The 20,637-nt window shown below is 46.0% G+C and overlaps 1 protein-coding gene across 7 annotated transcripts in view; it reads right to left on the minus strand.

The window, feature by feature from the left end:
- Positions 1–20,637, minus strand: part of TRAPPC8 (trafficking protein particle complex subunit 8) — a 150,030-nt gene that overhangs the window by 31,688 nt on the left and 97,705 nt on the right. For all 7 annotated transcript variants that reach the window (XM_061597839.1, XM_061597828.1, XM_061597867.1 and 4 more), the window contains 3 exons: positions 20,156–20,252; positions 6,878–6,946; positions 6,744–6,784 (listed from right to left, as the gene is read on the minus strand). In XM_061597839.1, coding sequence (XP_061453823.1) covers positions 6,744–6,784; positions 6,878–6,946; positions 20,156–20,252 — 207 coding nt within the window. The remainder of the gene's footprint in view (positions 1–6,743; positions 6,785–6,877; positions 6,947–20,155; positions 20,253–20,637) is intronic.

The raw sequence follows: 20,637 nt of genomic DNA on the forward strand, positions 1-20,637 counted from the left end.
AGGAAGGCAAAACAATGTCCTGGTTGCAATGGAAAACTGAATCAACCTTGGGACGGAAGGAAGGATCAGTCTTCAGTACAACAGAGTCCTTATGGAAGGCGCAGAGATGGCGAGCAGAAGACAATGCGCCCAACTCCGAAACTCGTCTGGCAGACGTGATTGTGATCAGGAACAAGACCTTGAATGACAGCATACGTAGAGGCACAGTCCTGATGGGTTCAAACAGAGGACGTTGCAAAGCCTGCAGAACCTTCGGCAAACTCCATGAGGGAAACCGATGGACAACAGCCGGAGATCGTAGGGCGACTCCCCTCAAAAAGCGTTTGATGAACGGATGTGAGGCAATAGTCGCACCAGAAGAAGAAACTGACAGGATAGACGACAAAGTCAAGGCATGTCGACGTAAGGTGTTGGGTCTAAGTCCCATCATGAAGCTGCTATGGAGATATTGTAGCACCTGTTGCATGGTGGCCTGGGATGGATCGTGGTGGTGGGACTGGCACCACTTGGAGAAAGCCACCCAAGTATGTTGATAAATCCGAGTGGTAGATGGTCTTCTCGAGGCCAAGATAATATCAATAACAGCGTCAGACAGGCCAGCCGACCTCAAATGTCCCCGTTCAAAAGCCACGCTGTTAAGTTGAGCCAAGTGGGGTCCTGGTGCCATACTGGACCTTGGGATAGAAGGTCTGGCCTGACTGGGATTGTCCAAGGATCCATTACTGACATTGCAAGAAGGTCCGAGAACCACGGTCGGCGTGGCCAAAATGGTGCTATCAGGACCAGCTGTGCCCTCTCGCTTCGCGCCTTCCTCAAGGTTTTGGCTAACAGTGGTATTGGAGGGAAGGCGTACAAAAGACTGTCTGGCCATGGTGTTGACAGCTCATCCACTGCTTCCGCCGTTGTATCCAGATATCGGGCAAAGCACCTGGGAAGTTGGCAATTGCGACTGGAAGCAAACAGGTCGATTGAGAATGCGCCGAACCGACACTGAAGACGATGGAAAATGGCTGGATGAAGTTTCCATTCTCCCGGAAAAACCTGTTGTCTGCTGAGCCAGTCTGCTGTCACATTCCAAATCCCTCTGAGATGTTCTGCTTTCAGGGATTGTAGATGTTGTTCTGCCCAGACAAAGATGAGGGAGGCTAAGTCCTGCAGAGGACAAGACCTGGTGCCCCCCGTCTGTTCAAATGTGATTTTACACACGTGTTGTCTGTTCGAATGAGAACATGGTCCAAAGGGAACAGAGACTGAAAATGAAGTAGAGCTAAGTGGACAGTCTTTAGCTCCAGCCAGTTGATGCTTTGAGTCTGCTCTGCGGTGGACCAAACTCCCTGAACGTACTGGGAGTTGCAGTGGGCTCCCCAGCCGATGAGACTGGCATCTGTGCTGACAACAGTCCTGTGGGGTTCTCTGAACGGAGTGCCCTTGGAAAGGTGTTGGGCCCTCGTCCACCAGCGGAAGGAGAGGCGCAGTGCAGGGCTCAAGTGAACTTTGTGATGGTTGGAGCTGGCAATGTCCTGTTGAAAGGGCAACAAAGTCCACTGAAGGTGACGAGTGTGGGCTCGAGCCCATGGCACAATATGGATGGTAGAGGTGAACATTCAGAGCGCCCTGGCTAGAAGCATGACGTCTGCGGATGTTTGTTGCATCAGGGACCTTGCAATGTTTGTGATGGCAGTGATGCGATCTGGAGACAGAAACACCATTGCCTGCAGGGTGTCCAACATCGCCCCTAGATGTAGTAGGCATTGGGTTGGTTGAAGATGGCTTTTGTCGAAGTTGACAAGCCAGCCGTAGGCCTGCAAGACATTGAGGGTGATCGTTAAATGATGTTGAGCCAGCTCTTCAGACTTTGCCCGTATTAACAGATCATCCAGATATGGGTAGAGATGAACCCCTTGAATCCGGAGATAAGCCACTAGAATGAGTAGCACTTTAGTAAATACTCTCGGAGCAGAGGAGAGGCCAAACAGCATCGCTCTATATTGAAAGTGCTGGTGGCCAAAGGCAAACCGAAGAAACTTTCTGTGGGCTATGCAAATGGGCACATGGAGATACGCTTCCTTTAGGTCGATAGAAGCCAGGAAGTCTCCTTCATGCAGACTCTCTCTAATGGAGTGATTCCATTTTGAACCTGCGATATGTTACAAAACGGTTGACAAACTTGAGGTCCAATACCGCCCTCCATGACAAATCTCGTTTTGGCACAGCAAATAGGAGGGAGTACACCCCTTCCGACCTCTCAGTTGTGGGGACTGGCTCTATTGCCGCTATGCCCAAGAGGTGGTGTATAGCTGTCTGCATGATGCTGTGCCTGGCTGGTGCCCTTGGACAAGGGGACGGATGGAATCTGTCTGGTGGGGTCGCCCAAAACTCTATTGCATAGCCATAACAGAAAAGCTCCCTGATCCAGGAGACCGTAGTGAGGCGCAGCCACTGGTCTCCAAAATTAAGTAATCTGCCACCAACGGGAGGTGCGTTAATACTGCTTGCGTTGGCGAGGCCCTCCCCTATATGAGGACGATGAGGTACCCCTGCGCCCTTGGTACTGACCTCTGCCCTGGAAATGCCGGTTCCAGGATCCCCTAAAGGAATTGGGGTCATATGATCTGAAGTCACGGCCTCGGCCTCCTGGCCGCGTTCCTCGAAAGGGCTGGTTAGTGCGGAAGGGAGGAAGTCGCCTGAAAGGCCTGTGGTCGATGTTCTTGACAGTGGCCAAAACCGGTTTGTGGGCGTCTTTGGGATCAACCAGCACTGCCTTTAGAGCTTCCTCGCCGAAGAGTAGAGATCTGGAGTAAGGAGCCCTAGACAGATTCATTCTGGCCGCAGAGTCAGCTTGCCAGTGGCGAAGCCAGAGGGTCCGTCGAACAACTATCTGAGCCATCATGGCTCGTGCCCCCAGTTGAGTGGCATCCAAAGTGGCATCAGCCACAAACGCCGCTGTCTTACGCAACTTTATCAGTGACCTTCTGAGGAAGACAGGATCTGGGTTAGTGTCCTCTAGAAGATCATCCAGCCACATCATAGCTGCTCTGGAGAAGACGGAGGCTGATGCGGAGGCACGCATGGAGAAAGCAGTGGTCTCATGATTTTTGCGGAGGACGAAGTTTAGTCGTCATTCAGTAGCGTCCTTTAGTTGGGATTCTCCTTCCCTGGGCAAAAGAGATCATGAAACTAGGCTAGCGATCGGTTCGTCTATGCCAGGGACGGCTAGCTTGGTGGCAAAGTCCGGAGCTAGGGCGTAAAGCTTGTCAGCCAGGTTCTTGAAGCGGCGAGTTTGGAATGGATGAGACCATTCTTCAGAGGCCAGTTTGGCAATGGGGTCCGGCACCGGGATGTAGTGCGCAGTAGGTGCAGGGGATTTGAGGACCTTGGCCCCTTTGATAGCTGGAGTGGTAGATGTTGAAGGCGCAGCTTGGAGACCGAGGGTGTTAACTACCCTGCGCGCCAGGGGCTGATAATCTGAGGCATTAAACAGGCAATACAATGTATCCTCCTCATGTTCCGAATAGTCGCTCCAGTCATCTCCTTCAACGTGGTCAGTGAAGGTTGACTCCTCCCCATACGAAGCTTCGTCAATACATCTGTCTCTGGCTACATCAAAGGGATTTAAGGAACAGGAAGGTTGTGCTTCATGACACGCACGTTGGTCCATAGTGCATTGAGGTATGGCAGGGACTTGTGTGGTGACTGCATTTGGGTGAAAAATGACAGCATGCCTTGAAGTTGGGAAAGGAAATCATGGGACAGCTGCAGTCCTGTTGGAGCAGATGTTTGTGCCTGAGTAGCTGTTGGAGCAGATGTTTGTGCCCGAGTAGCTGGCTCCGTGGGGTGAGCTGGAGGATAAGCCCTGGGCGGCAACATGGAGGGAGGCTGGTTAAGCGAAGGCTGAGTAGGAAAGCCAGCAAAGTCCTCCTCGTCAGAAGAAGCAGCAGGTGAATGAAATATATCTCTTATGTGTTCCTGAGCTGCTGTGGTGGGGGTCGGCACAGAAGCATAGCGTGGACGCTTTGGTTTGCTATGGCTGGAAAGATGTTTGGTCTTAGCCAGTGCTTTAGCATGCTTAGTCTTAGTTGCCTTAGAAGGTTGCGGCTTGGCTGTTTGAGACATGCCTGGCTGTTCTGCCATCTTATATTCACTTTGGGTGCAGTACACGGCCACAGCGGGGGCAGAATGTAGGGACCCGAACGGGCACAGTGTACAACCACAGAGGGGGTAGGATACACTGGCAGATGGCTAAGTGCACGGCCACAGAGGGGGCAGGATGCACTATGTTATCAGCGTTAGTATAATGTAGGCTGGATTTCAGGCTTGGTACACGGCCACAGAGGGGGCAGGATGCACTATGTCGGCGTCAATATAATGCTGTAGGCTGGATTTCAGGCTTGGTACACGGCCACGGAGGGGGCAGAATGTACAGTATATAGTTCAGGTTTAGTACACGGCCACAGAGGGGGCAGGATGCACTATGGTATTGGCGTCAATATAATGCTGTACAGTTCAGCAACTGAGATTAGAGCCACAGCCTTGATGACACAGTCACAGTAGTATAGGTTAAAGTAGTTGTAGATTCGTGTGTAAGGAAACCTTAGTATAGTTATGGGAGCCTGTCTACAACACACATACAGGTAGCTTTGCAAGGAAGGTATCCTTTGGTTAATACAGAGGGTAACAAAAAGGGCGGGAAAAAGGGAGCAAAAAAAATGGCGCCCGTAAAAAGAGCGGGGAAAAAAATAGCCAAAAAATGGCGGAGAAGAAAAAGGAGCAATGGCGGCCGTATGCTAGCGAACTGGGGGAGGGGCTGCCCAGCAAAGTCTCGCAGTAGCAGCCGCGGGGCCGATCGCCGCACTCGCGATTCTGAAAAACCCAAGGAGGGGACGGCCAGGAGAATACTGTGATGGGTAAGGCAGCAGGGGCAAGCAGCCGTCGCCGCCGACTGCAGAGCTCTCCGCGGCGGAATTTAAAGCCACGGAGTGAGGCTGAGCTCAAGGATAAGATCGCTAATGAGAGAGCCGCAGCCGCAGGCTCCCGTGGGGCGCAGCAGTACCCAGGCAGGCTAAAGTCAGGTGGCGGGGAAAGGCAGGGAGCCGCAGCCGCAAGCTCCCGCCTGAGAGAGAGCCGCAGTCTCTCCAAGGACGCCACAGAGCGCGGCTCGAGGCAGCCCAGCACAGAAAAGCCGCTACGGTAGAGTCACAGCCGCGAGCTCCCGATGGATGTGACAGAGCCCGGGGAGAAAAACTCGAAACGGCCAAAGACGTAGAGAACCGCAGCCACGGTCGCTCTAGGGGCCGTCAGGCAATCGGCAGGGGAAATAAACTGCCCGGGTAAAGGAAATGAACTCAAATAAGCAGTTAAACACAAGACAGGGGAAGGAAAGGACTTGGGAGACACACAAGTAACACTACCTCCGCACCCTGTCAAACAAATACACAAACAAATACGAAAGACTTAGCTAAATGCTACGCTATAGAGATCTCAATCTTGTTCGTACGAAGGCAAGAATGAACTGGGGAGTGGGAGGGGCCTGACGCCCCTAGTCTTGACTTCAAAAACATTCTTGCCTTCGCACGATAGGTGGAGCTACAACCCGCAGTGATGGTATACCTCCTATGGAAAATCCCACATTTTTTTACTCATGTCCCTGAAGTTCCAGAACAGGGATTTAGTGCAAGAATTTCATTAAAAGGGAAAATGGTGCCACTGTATGCTTGTTATTCTCCACTTACATATTCCACTTTTTAAAAAATTATTGCATTAAGTTCCGGACTGCTTTTTGAACTTTTTAACTATTAGTAGGGGTGTTCTGAGGCAAACTCCAAGAAAGATGCAGACATGCACACTGATTGTCGCCATATTCTGCACGAGTCTAAAACTGTATGTGGAAGACACAGGGAGGGAGAACAAGACTGTACTTGAATAATTATCAAATATTTTTAAAGTGCCTCTGGGCACATTAGGATTCCTGAGCTTTTTGAGTAAGTTCTTCATGAGATACAATAGTTTATTTTTTTTATTCAATGCATGGGTACTTGCACCTTTGAGTTTGCTGTGTTTTTCCCCCTACAGAGATTTGGCAAGGATTTTTTTCTTTAGCCAAGATCATATATGAACTGAATGTTTATTTTGGTCCATGACCAGCAAGGATCATATATGGGAATAAATGTTATATTACACTAACAGATATACACTAAAGGCTCTGCCGCTGCTCATGTTGGTTGCCAACCCCGCTACAACCCCTCATTAATCCCTGTACCCTTAGACCTCACCAACCTCCCCCAACAAACTCATTAAAACAGGAGTGGGAAACCTTTTTTGCTCCCACCCTATGGGCCAACTTTAACAGGTGGACGGGACAACTCCAATGTCAATCACATGACATAACTGTAATGTCACATGATTGACACCTGTCAAAGTTGGCCCACACGGAAGGAGCAAAAAAGTTCATCTCCGCTGGTCTAATGAGTTAGTGTGTGGGGTTTAGACCCGGCTAAGGGGCCCCCACTTCCCCTTTAGAGCTGGCTAAGGCCTCCCTCTTTTTCTTCTCCCCTTTAGAGCTAGATACATCCCCTGCTTCCCCTCTCCCCTTTTAGACCAGCCTGTCAGGAATGTTCCTACATGGCTTGCCTGAGCTGTTCCCCTTCCTCCTCCACTGCCGCAACATAGTTCACAACACCACCTGTCTGCTGGGATGTGACCTGCAGTGTGACGAATTCAGGTCTTACATAGAATGACATGCATACCTGTTCACTTCCAAAAACGATGTCTGCAAAGGTATAATTTTCTAAAGATGAAGAGAGATTAAAAAATGTCAGCCCTTAAAAAGGAGTAAAAATTTAACTGTAGAACTATTATACTCCAAAAACTGAATACTCACCTACTAAATGCTTGCATTTTACTGCTTTCAAGCACAGCTTTCCTTTTTCTCTATTAGCCAGCTTAATATCTGGAAGAAGGAATGACCAAATATGGATTATTCTCATGTCATACTTACACCTTAAGTGTCATAATTGCAGAACTCCCATATTTTTTCTCGAAATGCAGCTCTTAAGACCAATTTCAAGGTATAATCCTTCAACTTGCTATGCCTTTAAGCAATAGAATGCTACACCAATATGATAAACCATACCAATGCTATAGACAGAAGCATCAAAGTATTTATGACCCAGATGTATTATGTGAAGAGTAGTAAGCAAAAATATAGCCATTTTAATAACTCTGATGAAACGACACTTTTGCAAATACTTCATTGCCCATCTAGATATTAACAAATAACAAGTTGGATCCAGACTTGCCAGTCTGTGAACTGGAAGGGCTCCTTCCATTTGTGGAGGCTTCCTGTTGGAGGAAAGGGCAGAGTGGCATTTTTTGCTGATTCCCATTTCCCCCTGCAGCCCATCAACCACCTCCTATGCTGTTTCAGAGTGTTTCCGAACTCTCTGAAGCAGGTTTTCAGAGGCTGCAGGGAAATGAGAAGGGATGGCTGCTCTTATATGAAAAGTATTTCTACTTGGTGTTATAATGGACTCAAATGGGTTTGGCTCCCCCTGCCACTCAAGGCAGGAACACAGTAGCCTCAAAGGAAATATTTTGGCTTTCTTCCCTTGAAGTGCCAGTTGTATTCCTGCCTTCACTTGGAGCAAATCCTTGAGAAATCCTCTCTGACTTTCTTTCTCAAGCTTGTATATTATAGAATCGTAGAAACTGAGTATGAGCCAACAGTGCGATGTGGCTGCAAAAAAGGCAAATGCTATTTTAGGCTGCATTAACAGAAGTACAGTTTCCAAATCACGTGAAGTACTAGTTCCCCACTATTGAGCACTGGTTAGGCTTCATCTTGAGTACTGTGTCCTGTACTGGACACCACACTTTAAGAAGGATGCAGACAAACTGCAACAGGTTCAGAGGAGGGCAGTAAGAATGATTCAGGACTGGGAACAAAGCCCTATAAGGAGAGGCTGAAAGAATTGGACATGTTTAGCCTTCAGAAAAGAAGAGTGCGGGGAGATATGATAGCACTCTTCAAGTACTTGAAATATTGTCACACAGAGGAGGGCCAGGTTCTCTTCTCAATCATCCCAGAGTGCAGGACACTGAATAATGATTTCGACTGAATATCAGGAAAAACTTCCTAACTACTGTATTAGAGTGGTACAACAATGGAACCAATTACATTCAAGAGGCAGCTGGACAGCCACCTTTCAGGTATGCTTTAAATATTCTTGCATTGAGTAGGGGGTTGGGCTTGATAACCTTATAGGCCCCTTCCAACTCTACTGTTCTATTATTCTATGGGGAAGATAGGGAAGGACAGATCCACCACATCCACTAATAAGACATGTGTGCTTCCTTTGACCCCGCACAACTTTCTGAGCTCAGCAACATCTGCATCTGGGGAAAGGTCTGCAACTTCATGCAAGCCAGGCTGTGAGGCATCCAGAGCTCACCATGCAAGCAGCCCACTCATTGCTCCTGCCCACAGCGACAGTGGTCGCAGTTTGGATGTGATGACAAGGTCTCAGTGGCCGGAGGTAATGCTGAAGGCACTAGTGACCTGGGTCATAGTCAGCCAGACATAGATGCCTTGTGGGACGAGGCAACAATGGTGGCCACTCAGGGAGTCTAGTGTGAGATATGAATAGATGCTAGCAGAAGTGTGGGCCACCAGAGATCACCCAACAATCCTTTCCACCTTTTCTCCTGAGCTTGGAGAGCAGAGAAGGTCTCATCAGAGGACAATGGAATGCTATATATAGAAAATGTGAATCCACTTAGTTGTTCTAATTCAGGGAAGGAGTTTATAGGGTTTGAGGAATCTTCCCTCCTCCCCTCAGTTTCTCCAGTCTCAGATTCAGAGGGATCCTTCTACCTTGCCACTTCCCCCACAGCTAGCTTCAGCACAGCTAAGCTTAGTGGTGAGATGTGAAAGTGATTTAAGGATGTGCTGTTAACTGATCTGTCAAAGGAGTAAAAAAGCCCATCTGTTCTTGTCTCTCTCAGGGCTTCAGGACTATAAGTCTCAGCCAGTTCCAGTGCTCAAGCCAGTTCCAGTGAATCAATCTCCTGCACTGTCCTCATCTAGGGAGCATCAAAATGTGTCACCTGACCTCCATGCTGTTGCTAAGGGGAGAACTCACAGAAGGCACAGGAACTGTCTACTGCAGTCTTCACAGGATATGGATGAGATCCATTCTGCTCAGCTAGACAATGTACAATAATTAGATACTGAGGAGAGTGAATAACACCATGGGAAATACTGGCAAAATTTGCCACCCCACCCCCTTTCTCCAGTGTAAGCAGAACTTCACTGAGCGTAAGTCTGGATCCAGCCCATCGTGTACAAGGGGGAATGATGATTGGTGGAAAACAATTATAGAATGTACGTTTTTGCCAAGCGCCATACAATCAGGCACATTTTTTCCACTGCAACCTTTCTGAGGTTGGTTGGATCAGTATTACAGTTATGGATCAATATATTTAGATGCTGCACACAAAGTGCTTCCCATGCTGTAACAGTTGCAACAGTGTGACCTCCACAAAGTGGCTTAAAATGCAAAAAGCCCCCAGCTGTTGTAGCGGCCAAAATTTGAAGATAAATAGCATCTAAATATTCTAACTGAAACTCAAGAGAAATGTTTTAGGTAAGCTCAAGTGTTCGTACACTTCTGCCAAGATATTTTATTTCTGTTCTTTGAATTGCAGGCCTTATTCCATGTCACAAAGTCCCCATTCACATGTCAAATGAATGCGGAGATTGCTCCTACTTTATTCTTCCCCCTAGAGCAAGTGAGAGCAACAAACCAGGATCCCTGGCTTAGTGAACTGAGGTGTTTGGTCTTAGAGGTCATCATAAATATAGCAGGCATAAAGGAAACAGTGGGAACATTGACCACAGTGCTATCAAATTAAAATATATGTGTAAACAGCCAGTTGCCAAGGAAATCAAATACACTCATATATGACTTCAAAAGAGGAAACTTCCCAAACAATGAGGGGAATGGCAGAAAGGAAATTGAAAGGCAAAGTCATGAGAACCAAATTTCTCCAAATGCTTGGGAGTTGTTTAAAACCCTCAACATCAGAAGCTAGTCGAAATGTGTATCGCAGATCAGGAAAGTTACCAGGCCAGTGTGGTTGCCAAACAGCGTAAAAAAAAAAAAACCTAACAGGGGCAAGAAGGCTTCCTTTAGAAAACTGAAGTCTTGTCCAAATGAGAACAAAAAGGGAACGCAGACTTTTGCAAAAGAAATGCAAGCAGACAATAAGATGCTAAAAAAGAATTTGGGAAGCACATTACTAAAAACATAAAGACCAACAACAACAAAATTATTTAAATACATTTGTAGCAGAAGACTGGCTAGGGAGCCAGCTGGACCTTTGGATGACAAGGGAGTCAAAGATGTGCTAAAGTAAGTTAAGGAGATTGCAGAGAAGCTGAATGAATTCCATGCATCTGTCTTCAGAGTGAAAAATATATGGCAGATACCTGTGCCCCAACTGTCACAGGAAGGGAGTATGAAGAACTGAGTCAAATAGTGGAGACCAGAGATGAAGTTCAAGGCCTTATTAACAAAAGAAAAACTGATCAATCAGATGGAATCCACTCAAATGTGAAATTTCTGATCTTCTAACAAAAAATCTAACTAGTCCCTAAGATCAGCCTCCATACCTGAAGACTTGAGAGCGGTCAATGTATCACCAAATTTTAAAAAGGGATCCAGGTGGGATACTGGAAATTACAGGCTGGGTTAACTGAAAATCTATCCAGGAAAAATTGGTAGATATTGTCAAAGATAAAAGAGATAATTGGGACTCGCCGTGCATGTGAAGATGACATCAGATGGGATATAGGCACCACCTAGTGACTGAATGCAGAAATCGCTGTTCTAACCAGAGACATTCCTAAAGACCCCTCTGCCTTAGAAGCAAGTTTAAAGATGACAAGTCAAATCAGACAGAGTAGAGACCTACACGAAACAGCAACATTTGTGTAACAGACACCCAAGCGCTCTCAAGAAAAAACAGGACTGCAGAAGTGGGAGAAACACTGCTAGATAGTCAGGCTCCTGACCTGTTAGTAAGAAATAAAACCTATAGGCAGACTTCCAAAACATAAGAGTGTAAAAAAGGGAGAGGTCCTGATGTCATCTGAACATGCACAGAGAAGAACTCTTCACAGTGAGTCCAATTATCTCTGTTCCCATGCATGTTGATGACATCAGATGGGACATACAAAGCAGACGCATATAGGGTGGAAGGAAAGGTGGATTAGTTCAGAGGATCACTCTGTCCCTGTGAAAAACACACAGATGTTTGGACATGGAAAGGGCATTCAAGCTCAGAAATCCTCCTAGCAGAGGTGATTGCCATCAGAAAGAAGGACTTTAAAAGCTAGCAAGAGACATAGACCTCAAGGGTTGAAAGGGAGGTTTATGCAGAGCTGTTTAGACTTTATACAGGTCCCATGTGAGAGACCTATGTTGAGTTGGAGGCGATGACAGCATGGCTCCATGAAGGAAACGTTTGAGATAAGGATGTGATCCTAAGGAGTTATCAACCTCATAAAGGGGCCATCTGGTAAAAAGGAAAGGAGAGCGGAAATTCCGTCCTTCCTTGGGCAGATCCCTCTCTTGGTACACCAAGAAGTGAATATGTTCCACATACTTTGATATAGTTGAACTGAAGAGTGTCTGAAGGCCAATAAAGAGGCCTCCTTGATGTAGCACCTCTGTTCAATTTCCAAGCAAGGAGGTTCAACCAGGGTGGACCTGGGTGAAGATTTAGGCCCTGACATCTGGCCAAGGTGGAAGAGGCTGGGAGTGGGCATATGCCAGGCTGACCAGATCCGAGAACCAAGGCCTGCAGGGCCAGAAAGAAGCCACTATCAGCACTATTGCTTATATCTCCGGAATCTTCTTCAGTATGCATGACAGCAGCGGGAAAGGAAGAAATGCATACAGGACCCTGGGAGGCCAAGGAGTCAAGAGGGCATTAACTGCTTCTGATTTTGGAACTGTGTATCTTACAATGAATCTTTTGACGCAAAGACCTGGACATGGCTGAGGTGGTGAACAATTGCCCTGAAAGCATTTGGATCTAATTTCCATTGTCCTTGCTAAAGCCTTTGTCTGGTTAGCCAAGCGGCCTGGATGTTGTCATCCCCTCTTAGATGTTCTGCTGTTAATGATTCCAGATGTTTCTCCACCCAATGAAGGAGCAGAGATGCCTCACTCTGAAGATACAAAGACCATGATCCTCCTTGATGGTTGATCTGGGCTTTGGTACAAATGTTGGTCTGGAGAACTGCCCAGAGGGGCTTCTGAAAAGCAGTGCTGGATTGCCAGCCTGGCTGCCTGAAGTTCGAGGAGGTTGAGAGGAAGGGAGGCTACCTCCTGAGACCAAGTCCCTTGGATCATGTGATCCTCGCAAAGGGCTCCCCAATTGTATAGGCTGGCATCCGAGATGACAACCACTCAGCGAGGTTCCTCGATGGGAATAGCTCATTGGAGGGAAAAGAGGAGAAGCTACCAAAGAAGAGACTGATGGACCCACTTTGGGAGATAGAGACACAGATGGCGCATGGAGGCAATGTGTCTTTGGAAAGGGAGAAGGGCCCACTGGAGAGGCTGAGTGTTATGCCTTGCCCAAGGATTGATCTGGATAGTGGAAATCATAAGACCCAGAACTCTCGTTAACAGCATAAGGTCCACTGAGGACACTGACCGGATGCAGCAGATTGCTGACTGTATTGTGATGATCCGATCTGGGGAGAGAGAAATCATTTCTGAGGATATGTTGATCAATGCTCGCAGATGCAGAATGCGTTGTCATAGGAACAGATGGTTCTTGTTGACAAGGATCAGAAAAGCCTAAGTCTTTTAGGCAGACTAGAGAATTCTGAAGATTTTCTTTGACTTGAGATAGGGACAGGGACCTCATCAACAGGTCATTCAGGTAGGGGTAAATGTGAATCCCCTGCAGCATGAGGTGGGTCACCATGGAGACTGACACCAAGCCCAAAGGCATTGCCCTGAACTGAAAATGAAGGCCCTGGAAGGAGAATTTCAGATACTGTCTGTGACTGGGGTAGACTGGAATGTGGAAAGCTTCTGTAAGATTGATGGATGAAAGGAAGTCTTCTGGGCGGAGGGCCTCTTTGATAGAGAGGATCTCCATTTGGAACCTGCAATCCTGGTTGAGCAGTTTCAAATGCAGGACAGCACTGAAGGATCTGATTCACTTGGGGACCGTAAAGAAGTGAGAATAGACACTAGAGTGCTGCTCCCCTGGAGGGAAAGGTTCCATTGCCACTATCTCCAGCAGGTAAGCAATCACCATCCTGACTCTATCTACCTTCACCAGGCTGGAGGATACCGGAGCAGGGAGGAAGAGGGGAGGTAGAGAAGATAACACCAGTCAAAGTCCATGCCTGAGGGTCTCTAGTACCCAGTGGTCTGATGTGATGGCCTGCCATCTGTCTGGGAAATTGCTGAGGCATCCTCCCACAGGGAATGGAGTGGCACCAGAATTGCTGCCTATTGCCTCTGTTCTAACTAAACAGAGCAAATCTGCTGGAATACTGTTCTTGTCCTCTGAAACCAGAATATTGTCAATTTCTGGAGGAACAAGAGGACCAAATATTCCTGCCCCTCTTCCCTCCTGACCTAGAGAAACAAAAGGACTGACTGGAAACGTAGAGGCAAAAGGACCACCTGAAAGCACACCCGTCATCCTTCTTGCAATTTTTTTTTTCTTCTTTAGATTCCACAGGGGGTAAACAAAGAGGAAGATAAGGGGTAATATTAACTATAGGGGTAAACAAAGGGGAAGATAAGGAATGAGGAAGAAAAACATAGGCATGAAACAATGAAGACATGGAGCACTCAGAGACAACAGCCCGACATGGCAGAAATAGCTAAACTGGCTTCTAAGGCAGAGGGATCTAGAAACATCTCTGGCTAGAACAGTAATTTCTGCATTCAACCACAAAGTGGCACCTATATCCCACTTGATGTCATCTGAACATGCACAGGAAAATTACCAAGCACACAGAAGAACAAGTCTGACCAAAGCACAACTAGCATGGTTTCTGCAAGGATAAGTCCTGTCTCACTAACCTAACAAGCCCTATAGAGGTGATCCAGCAGACACTATGTATTTGGACTTTCAAAAAACTTTCAACAAAGTACCTTACCAGAGACTACTGAGCAAACTTAGCAGTCATGGAATAAGAAGAGAGGTCCTTTTGTGGATCAAGAACTAGTTAAGTAACAGGAAGCAGAAGGTAGGAATAAATACAAAGTTCTCGCAATAGAGGGATGTAGAAAATGGAGTGTCCCAAGGATTGGTTTTGGAATCTGTGATTTCAACTTGTTTATAAATGAACCAGAGTTAGGGATGAGCAGTGAGGTAGCCAGGTTTGCTGATGATATTGAAATGTTTGGGGTGGTCAAAACAAAAAGGACTGCGAAGATCTCCAAAAGGACCCCTCTAAACGGAGTGAATCGGCAGTAAAATGGAAAATGCAATTAAATGTAAGCAAGTGTAAAGTGATGCAAACTGGGACAAAGTGTCTTAATTTTATATATACAATCTTGGGGTTTGAACTGGTGGTGACTGACCAGGAACAAGACCTTGGGGTCCTAGTGGATAGCTTAATGAAGACGCTGAAGCTATGAAAAATGCAAATTCCATGCTAGCAATCATTAGGAAAGGAACTGAACTGCCGATATCATGATGCCATAATACAAATCTATGGTGCAACTACACTTGAAGACTGTATACAGTTCTGGTTACCTCATCTCAAAAAGGATATTGTAGAGTTGTAAAAGGTATAGAAAAGGGCAACGAAAATGATCAAGGGGATGGAATAATTCCCCTAGGAAGAAAGGTTTTAACATTGGCAGCTTTTCAGTTTAGAGAAAAGGAAAGTAAGAGAGGACATAACAAGAGTGATAAAGGTATGCATGGTCTGGAGAAAGTGGATAGAGAAAAGTTTTTCTCCCTCGTAGATAACACTGTAACTTGCGGATATCAAATACTGAATATTGGAAGACTCAGAATAGAAAAAAGGAAGAACTTCTTCCTGCAGCACATGGTTAAACAATAGCATTCACTCCCACAAGAGGGAATAGTCACCAACTTAAATGGCTTTAAAAAGAGGATTAAACAAACTCATGGAGGACAAGGCTATCAAATAGTTACTAACCAGGATGGCTATATTCTACCTCCACTGTTGGAAGTAGTACACTTCTAAATATCAGTTGCTGGAAACCGCAGGAGGGAAGAATGCTGTTGTATTCGCGTCCTGGTTGTGTGCTTCCCATAGGCATCTGGTTGGCCACTGTGAGAAGAGGATGCTGAACTAGATGGACTACTTGCTTGATTCAGCAGATAATTCTTTTTTCTTATCCATACTGGGGACTGTGGTTCATTTCACTCAAACAAACCACGATTGGGAAGCCAAGAACAAATACTTCACATCATGGCTTACGAAGAGCAAAACTACAGTTCCCAGTTTGGACATAATACTAAGCCAAAGATCCTAGTTTGTTGTTCCTGCTCACACTAGGAGAGGAGCAAAGTATTTATTTATTATTAGATCTATATCCCACCCTTCCTCCCAGTAGGAGCCCAGGATGGCAAAAAAAAGCACTATAAAACATCACAAAAACAGACTTTCTGTTGTTGTTATGTGCCTTCAAGTCGACTACGATTGATGGAGACCCTATGAATCAGCAACCTCCAAGAGCATCTGTCGTGAACCACCCTGCTCAGATCTTGTAAGTTCAGGTCTCTGGCTTCCTTTATGGAATCAATCCATCTCTTGTCTGGCTTTCCTCTTTTTCTCCTTCCTTCTGTTTTTTGCAGCATTATTGTCTTTTCTAGTGAATCATGTCTTCTCATGATGTGTCCAAAGTATGATAACCTCAGTTTCATCATTCTAGCTTCTAATGATAGTTCTGGTTTAATTTGTTCTAACACCCAATTATTTGTCTTTGTCGCAGTCCACGGTATGTACAAAGCTCTCCTCCAGCACCACATTTCAAATGAGTTGATTTTTCTCTTCTCCGCTTTTTTCACTGTCCAACTTTCACATCCATACATAGAGATAGGGAATACCATGGTCTGGATGATCCTGACTTTAGTGTTCAATGATACATCTTTGCATCTGAGAATCTTCTCTAGTTCTCTCATAGCTGCCCTCCCCAGTCCTAGCCTTCTTCTGATTTCTTGACTATTGTCTGCATTTTGGTTAATGACTGTGCCAAGGTATTGATAATCCTTGACAAGTTCAATGTCCTCATAGTCAACTTTAAAGTTACATAAATCTTCTGTTATCATTACTTTAGTCTTTTTGACGTTCAGCTGTAGTCCTGCTTTTGTGCTTTCCTCTTTAACTTTCATCAGCATTCGTTTCAAATCGTTACTGGTTTCTGCTAGTAGTATGGTATCGTCTGCATATCTTAAATTATTGATATTTCTCCCTCACTATATTAAAACAAACAGGTTTTTTAAAAAAGAAAAGGTTTAAAAACGTATTAAAAAGCAATTCCAACACAGATGCAAAGTGGGATAAGGTCTCAACTTAAAAAGCTTATTGAAAGAGGAAGGTCTTCAAAAATATAACAGAGATGGCGCCTATCTAATATTTAAGGGGAGGGAATTCCAAAGGGTAGGTGCCACTACAATAAAGGCCTGCTTTCTATGTTGTGCATAACGGACCTCCTGATTAAAATGGCATCTGCAGGAGGCCCTAACCTGCAGAGCACAGTGATCAACTGGGTATATAAGGAATAAGACAGTCTCAGGTATCCCGGTCTCAAGCTGTATAGGGCTTTGTACACCAAAACTAGAACCTTGAACTTAGCCCAGTAGTAAATTGGTAGCCAGTGCAATTCTTTCAGCAACAGGGTGACATGTTGACGATACCCTGCCCCAGTGAAGAGTCTTGCCACTGCATTTTGCACCAGCTGCAGCTTCAGGACTAACTTCGAGAGTAGCCCCACATAGAGCGCATTACAGTTATCCAGCCTGGAGGTTTCCAGTGTATGGACAACAGTGGTCAGGCTCTCCCTGTCCAAAAACAGCCGCAGCTGTCTTACCAGCCAAAGCTGGTAGAAGGCATCCCTAGCCATGGAGGTCACTTGGGCTTCTAGAAACAAAGACGAATCTAGGAGCACCCTCAAACTACAGACCTGCTCTTTCAGAGGGAGTACAACCTCATACAAAGCAGGCAACTGACCAATTATCCAAACTTGGGAACCACCAACCCACAGTGCCTTCATCTTGCTAGGATTCAGAGTCAGTTTATTGGCCCTCATCCAACCCACCACCGAGTCCAAGCACCAGTCCAGGCTTGCACGGCCTCTCCCAATTCAGATGTTACAGAGAAATAGAGCTGGGTATCATCAGCATACTGCTAACACCTTTCCCCAAATCTCTGGATGACCACTCCCAAGGGCTTCATATAGATTTTAAACAGCATGGGGGACAAGATGATATCCTGCAGCACCCCACAGCACAACTGTCAGGGAACTGAAAGACAATCACCCAATGCTATTCTCTGAAAACAAACCTGGAGATAGGATTGGAACCACTGTAAAACACTGCCTCCAACACCCATCTCACCAAGTCAGTCCAGAAGGATACCATGGTCAATGGTATCAAAAGCTGCCAAGAGATCAAGAATAACAGGGTCACACTCCCCCCATTCTTTTCTTGATAAAGGTCATCCATCAGGTCGACCAAGGCCGATTCAGTCCCATAACCAGGCCTGAACTCAGACCGGAATGGATCAAGATAATCTGTTTCATCCAAGAGTACTTGCAATTGCTGCGCCACAACCCTCTCAATCACCTTCCCTAAGAAAGGGGTATTTGCAACTGGTTGATAGTTGTCGCAAACCAATGGGTCCAGGGTGGGCTTTTTCAGGAGTGGTCGGATCACCGCCTCTTTCAGGGCATGTGGAACTTCTCCTTCCTACAACAATGAATTGACCTGGATCCACTTGGCCAACCTGCCTCGGCAAGCTTTAACAAGCCACGAAGGACAAGGGTCGAGAAGACACACTGCTGGCTGCATCATCGCAGACACCTTGTCAATGTCATCAGGCCGCATCAAATGAAACCATTCCCAAGAAGTTGCAGCAGATATTGCACTGGACACCTCACTGGGAACTACAGTAGATGTGGATAGGGCATCAAGATTGCTACAGAGGCAAGCAACTTTACCTTCAAAATGCTTTGCAAACAATTCACAGTAGGCCTCCGAAGGGTTTAGAACTCCATTTCCTGGGGCTGATGTCAACAGACCTCTGACAATACAGAAAAGCTCAACTGGGCTACTTGAGAATGCGATGGTGGCAGAGAAGTGGGCCTTCTTCACCACCCTCACCGCCACACAGTGGGCAGAATTATAATGTTCAACTTATGCCCAATCAGCCTCACAGCACGTCTTTCACCACTTACACTCCCGCCGTCATTCAGCCAGTTTCATTGCCCTTAGTTCACTGGTGCACCAAGGTGTAAAACAGGCTCCACAATGCCAGAGAGGGTGCTTGGGGGCAACCGTGTCAAGAGCCCAATGCACCTCGCTGTTTCACAGCGTGACAAGGGCTTCAATAGGGTCACTGGGAACTCCCCCAGGGCATTCAGGAATCCTGTGGATTCCATTAGTCTCTGGGGGTGGACCATCTTAATCTGTCCACCACCCCTGCATGGGAGGATTGGAGCCGTAAGTCTAAGCTTCACCAGGAAGTGGTCTGATCATGACAATGGAGTGACATCCAGCCCCCCATCTCCAAACCACCCCTTCCGCCATCTGGCACAAAAACCAAGCCGAGGGTGTGCCCTGCCCTATGTGTCAGGCTGTTGTCAAGACAGCCCCATGGTCATCATGGAGGCCATGAAGTCCCGAGCCGGAACACTAGGGCAGCCTCAGCATGGACATTGAAATCACTCAGCACTATCATTCTGGGCTCCTCCAATACCACAGCCGATATGGCCTCTGCCAGCTCAGTCAGAGAAGCTGCTGGGAAACAGGATGGCCAGTACACCAGCAGCAACCCTATTTTACTGTCTCTTCGGCCCAACACCAGGTGCAAGCCCTCACAGCCAGCTCCAAGACAGAGTGGTTTCCTGGTGACAGAGATGGAAGTTTGTAGACCACAGAAACTCTTCTCCCCTGTCCCTGCAGCCTGTGCTGGTGTTGCACCAAGTATCCAGGTGGGCAAAGCTGGGTCTGATCAACTCCTCCCAGCTCACCCATCCAGGTCTCAGTAATGCACACCATATCAGGACCTTCATCCATGATCAAATCATGGATGAGTGTGGTCTTATTGTGTACCAATCTGGTGTTAAACAACACACACAGGCCAGTGGGCACAGCAGATGAGCAGCAAGGAACAAGGTGTAGATAGAAAGTAGAAGCAACTATGGTTAGTATGACATGTGAATGCAGCTATACTCACTCCTAACACAGTAGAAGTCTGCTGTTTAATAAATAGGATCACCAAGCTCCATGGTGTACAATACTTCTTGTGAGCTTGTTTGGATTCTTGCCAATGGGTTTTAAAACTCTTAAAATAGCCAGCTAGAGTTATTCCGTATGATCATTTTTGAACACTGAAGGTAAGAAACAGCTCATCATCATGTTGTGTTTTATTAGATAGGGCTATGTCCCAAACCTTTTGTATGGCACTTAGTGTAATAAACAGCATATAATAAATGATGGTGATAACAGCCTTAATGAACATTTCCAAATATCAAGGACCAAAACACATATGGAAAAACTTTTTCTTTTTATAGTAAACTTAGATAAATCATAGGATAACCCATTCTTTTTGAAGCTATTACATAATATCCTTCCTGTGGCTCTAAATCCTTTACTCTGACAGGTTAAAAGACTTTTCTGGCATACAAGTTTTCCAGTGATTCCCAACTACAGCTACAGTTCCCTCCCCCACATGTTATTAAATTGTATTCTTCTCAGGAACAACTTTTTGAGGTACAGGGGGCTGCAAACAAGAGGAAGTAGGAAAACCCCATTTGATGAGCTGAACTCAGCTTGCAGTATTTATAACCTGAGCCTATCACTTCAAACATTTATACAAAACAAAATTGAAGTATCATATTTAGTTATACAATCCACAAACCTTTGTCTTCAGACAGATTTATGGATTCCTGTAATTTCCAGTTCTTGCTGTTACTAGATACTTGTACTATATGAAATTCTTTTACACCAGCTTCACTCTAATAAGCAAGCAATAAAAAGAAAGATAAGAGATGCAAGTGATCAGTCTCAAGGGTAAATTTTCATTTCAAAAGCTATTTAAGTCATAGGATACAATGCTCAATATTCTAGATATTTGGTATTTTATTCATGTTTCTTTTTGAAAAAGTTAGGGCAGTACAATTCACAAATAGCTAAGGGTGCTTCCAGGTGTGTGCTTATCTTGGAATTGGTGCTGCTCAAGCTCAAAAGTTTCTTTGCATCATCAACATGACAATGCCATCAACAAAATGCCAGCCTGTGCTTTTTCTTTGTTTTAATCCAGATTTACCCACTCTGTAGAAAATCCAGTAAGTAAAAGTACATCCACAGTCACACAGGGGTGGAAGGTCATTAGTACATTTG

The sequence above is a fragment of the Rhineura floridana genome, chromosome 1, assembly GCF_030035675.1.
Source record: "Rhineura floridana isolate rRhiFlo1 chromosome 1, rRhiFlo1.hap2, whole genome shotgun sequence".
Classification (NCBI taxonomy): domain Eukaryota; kingdom Metazoa; phylum Chordata; class Lepidosauria; order Squamata; family Rhineuridae; genus Rhineura; species Rhineura floridana.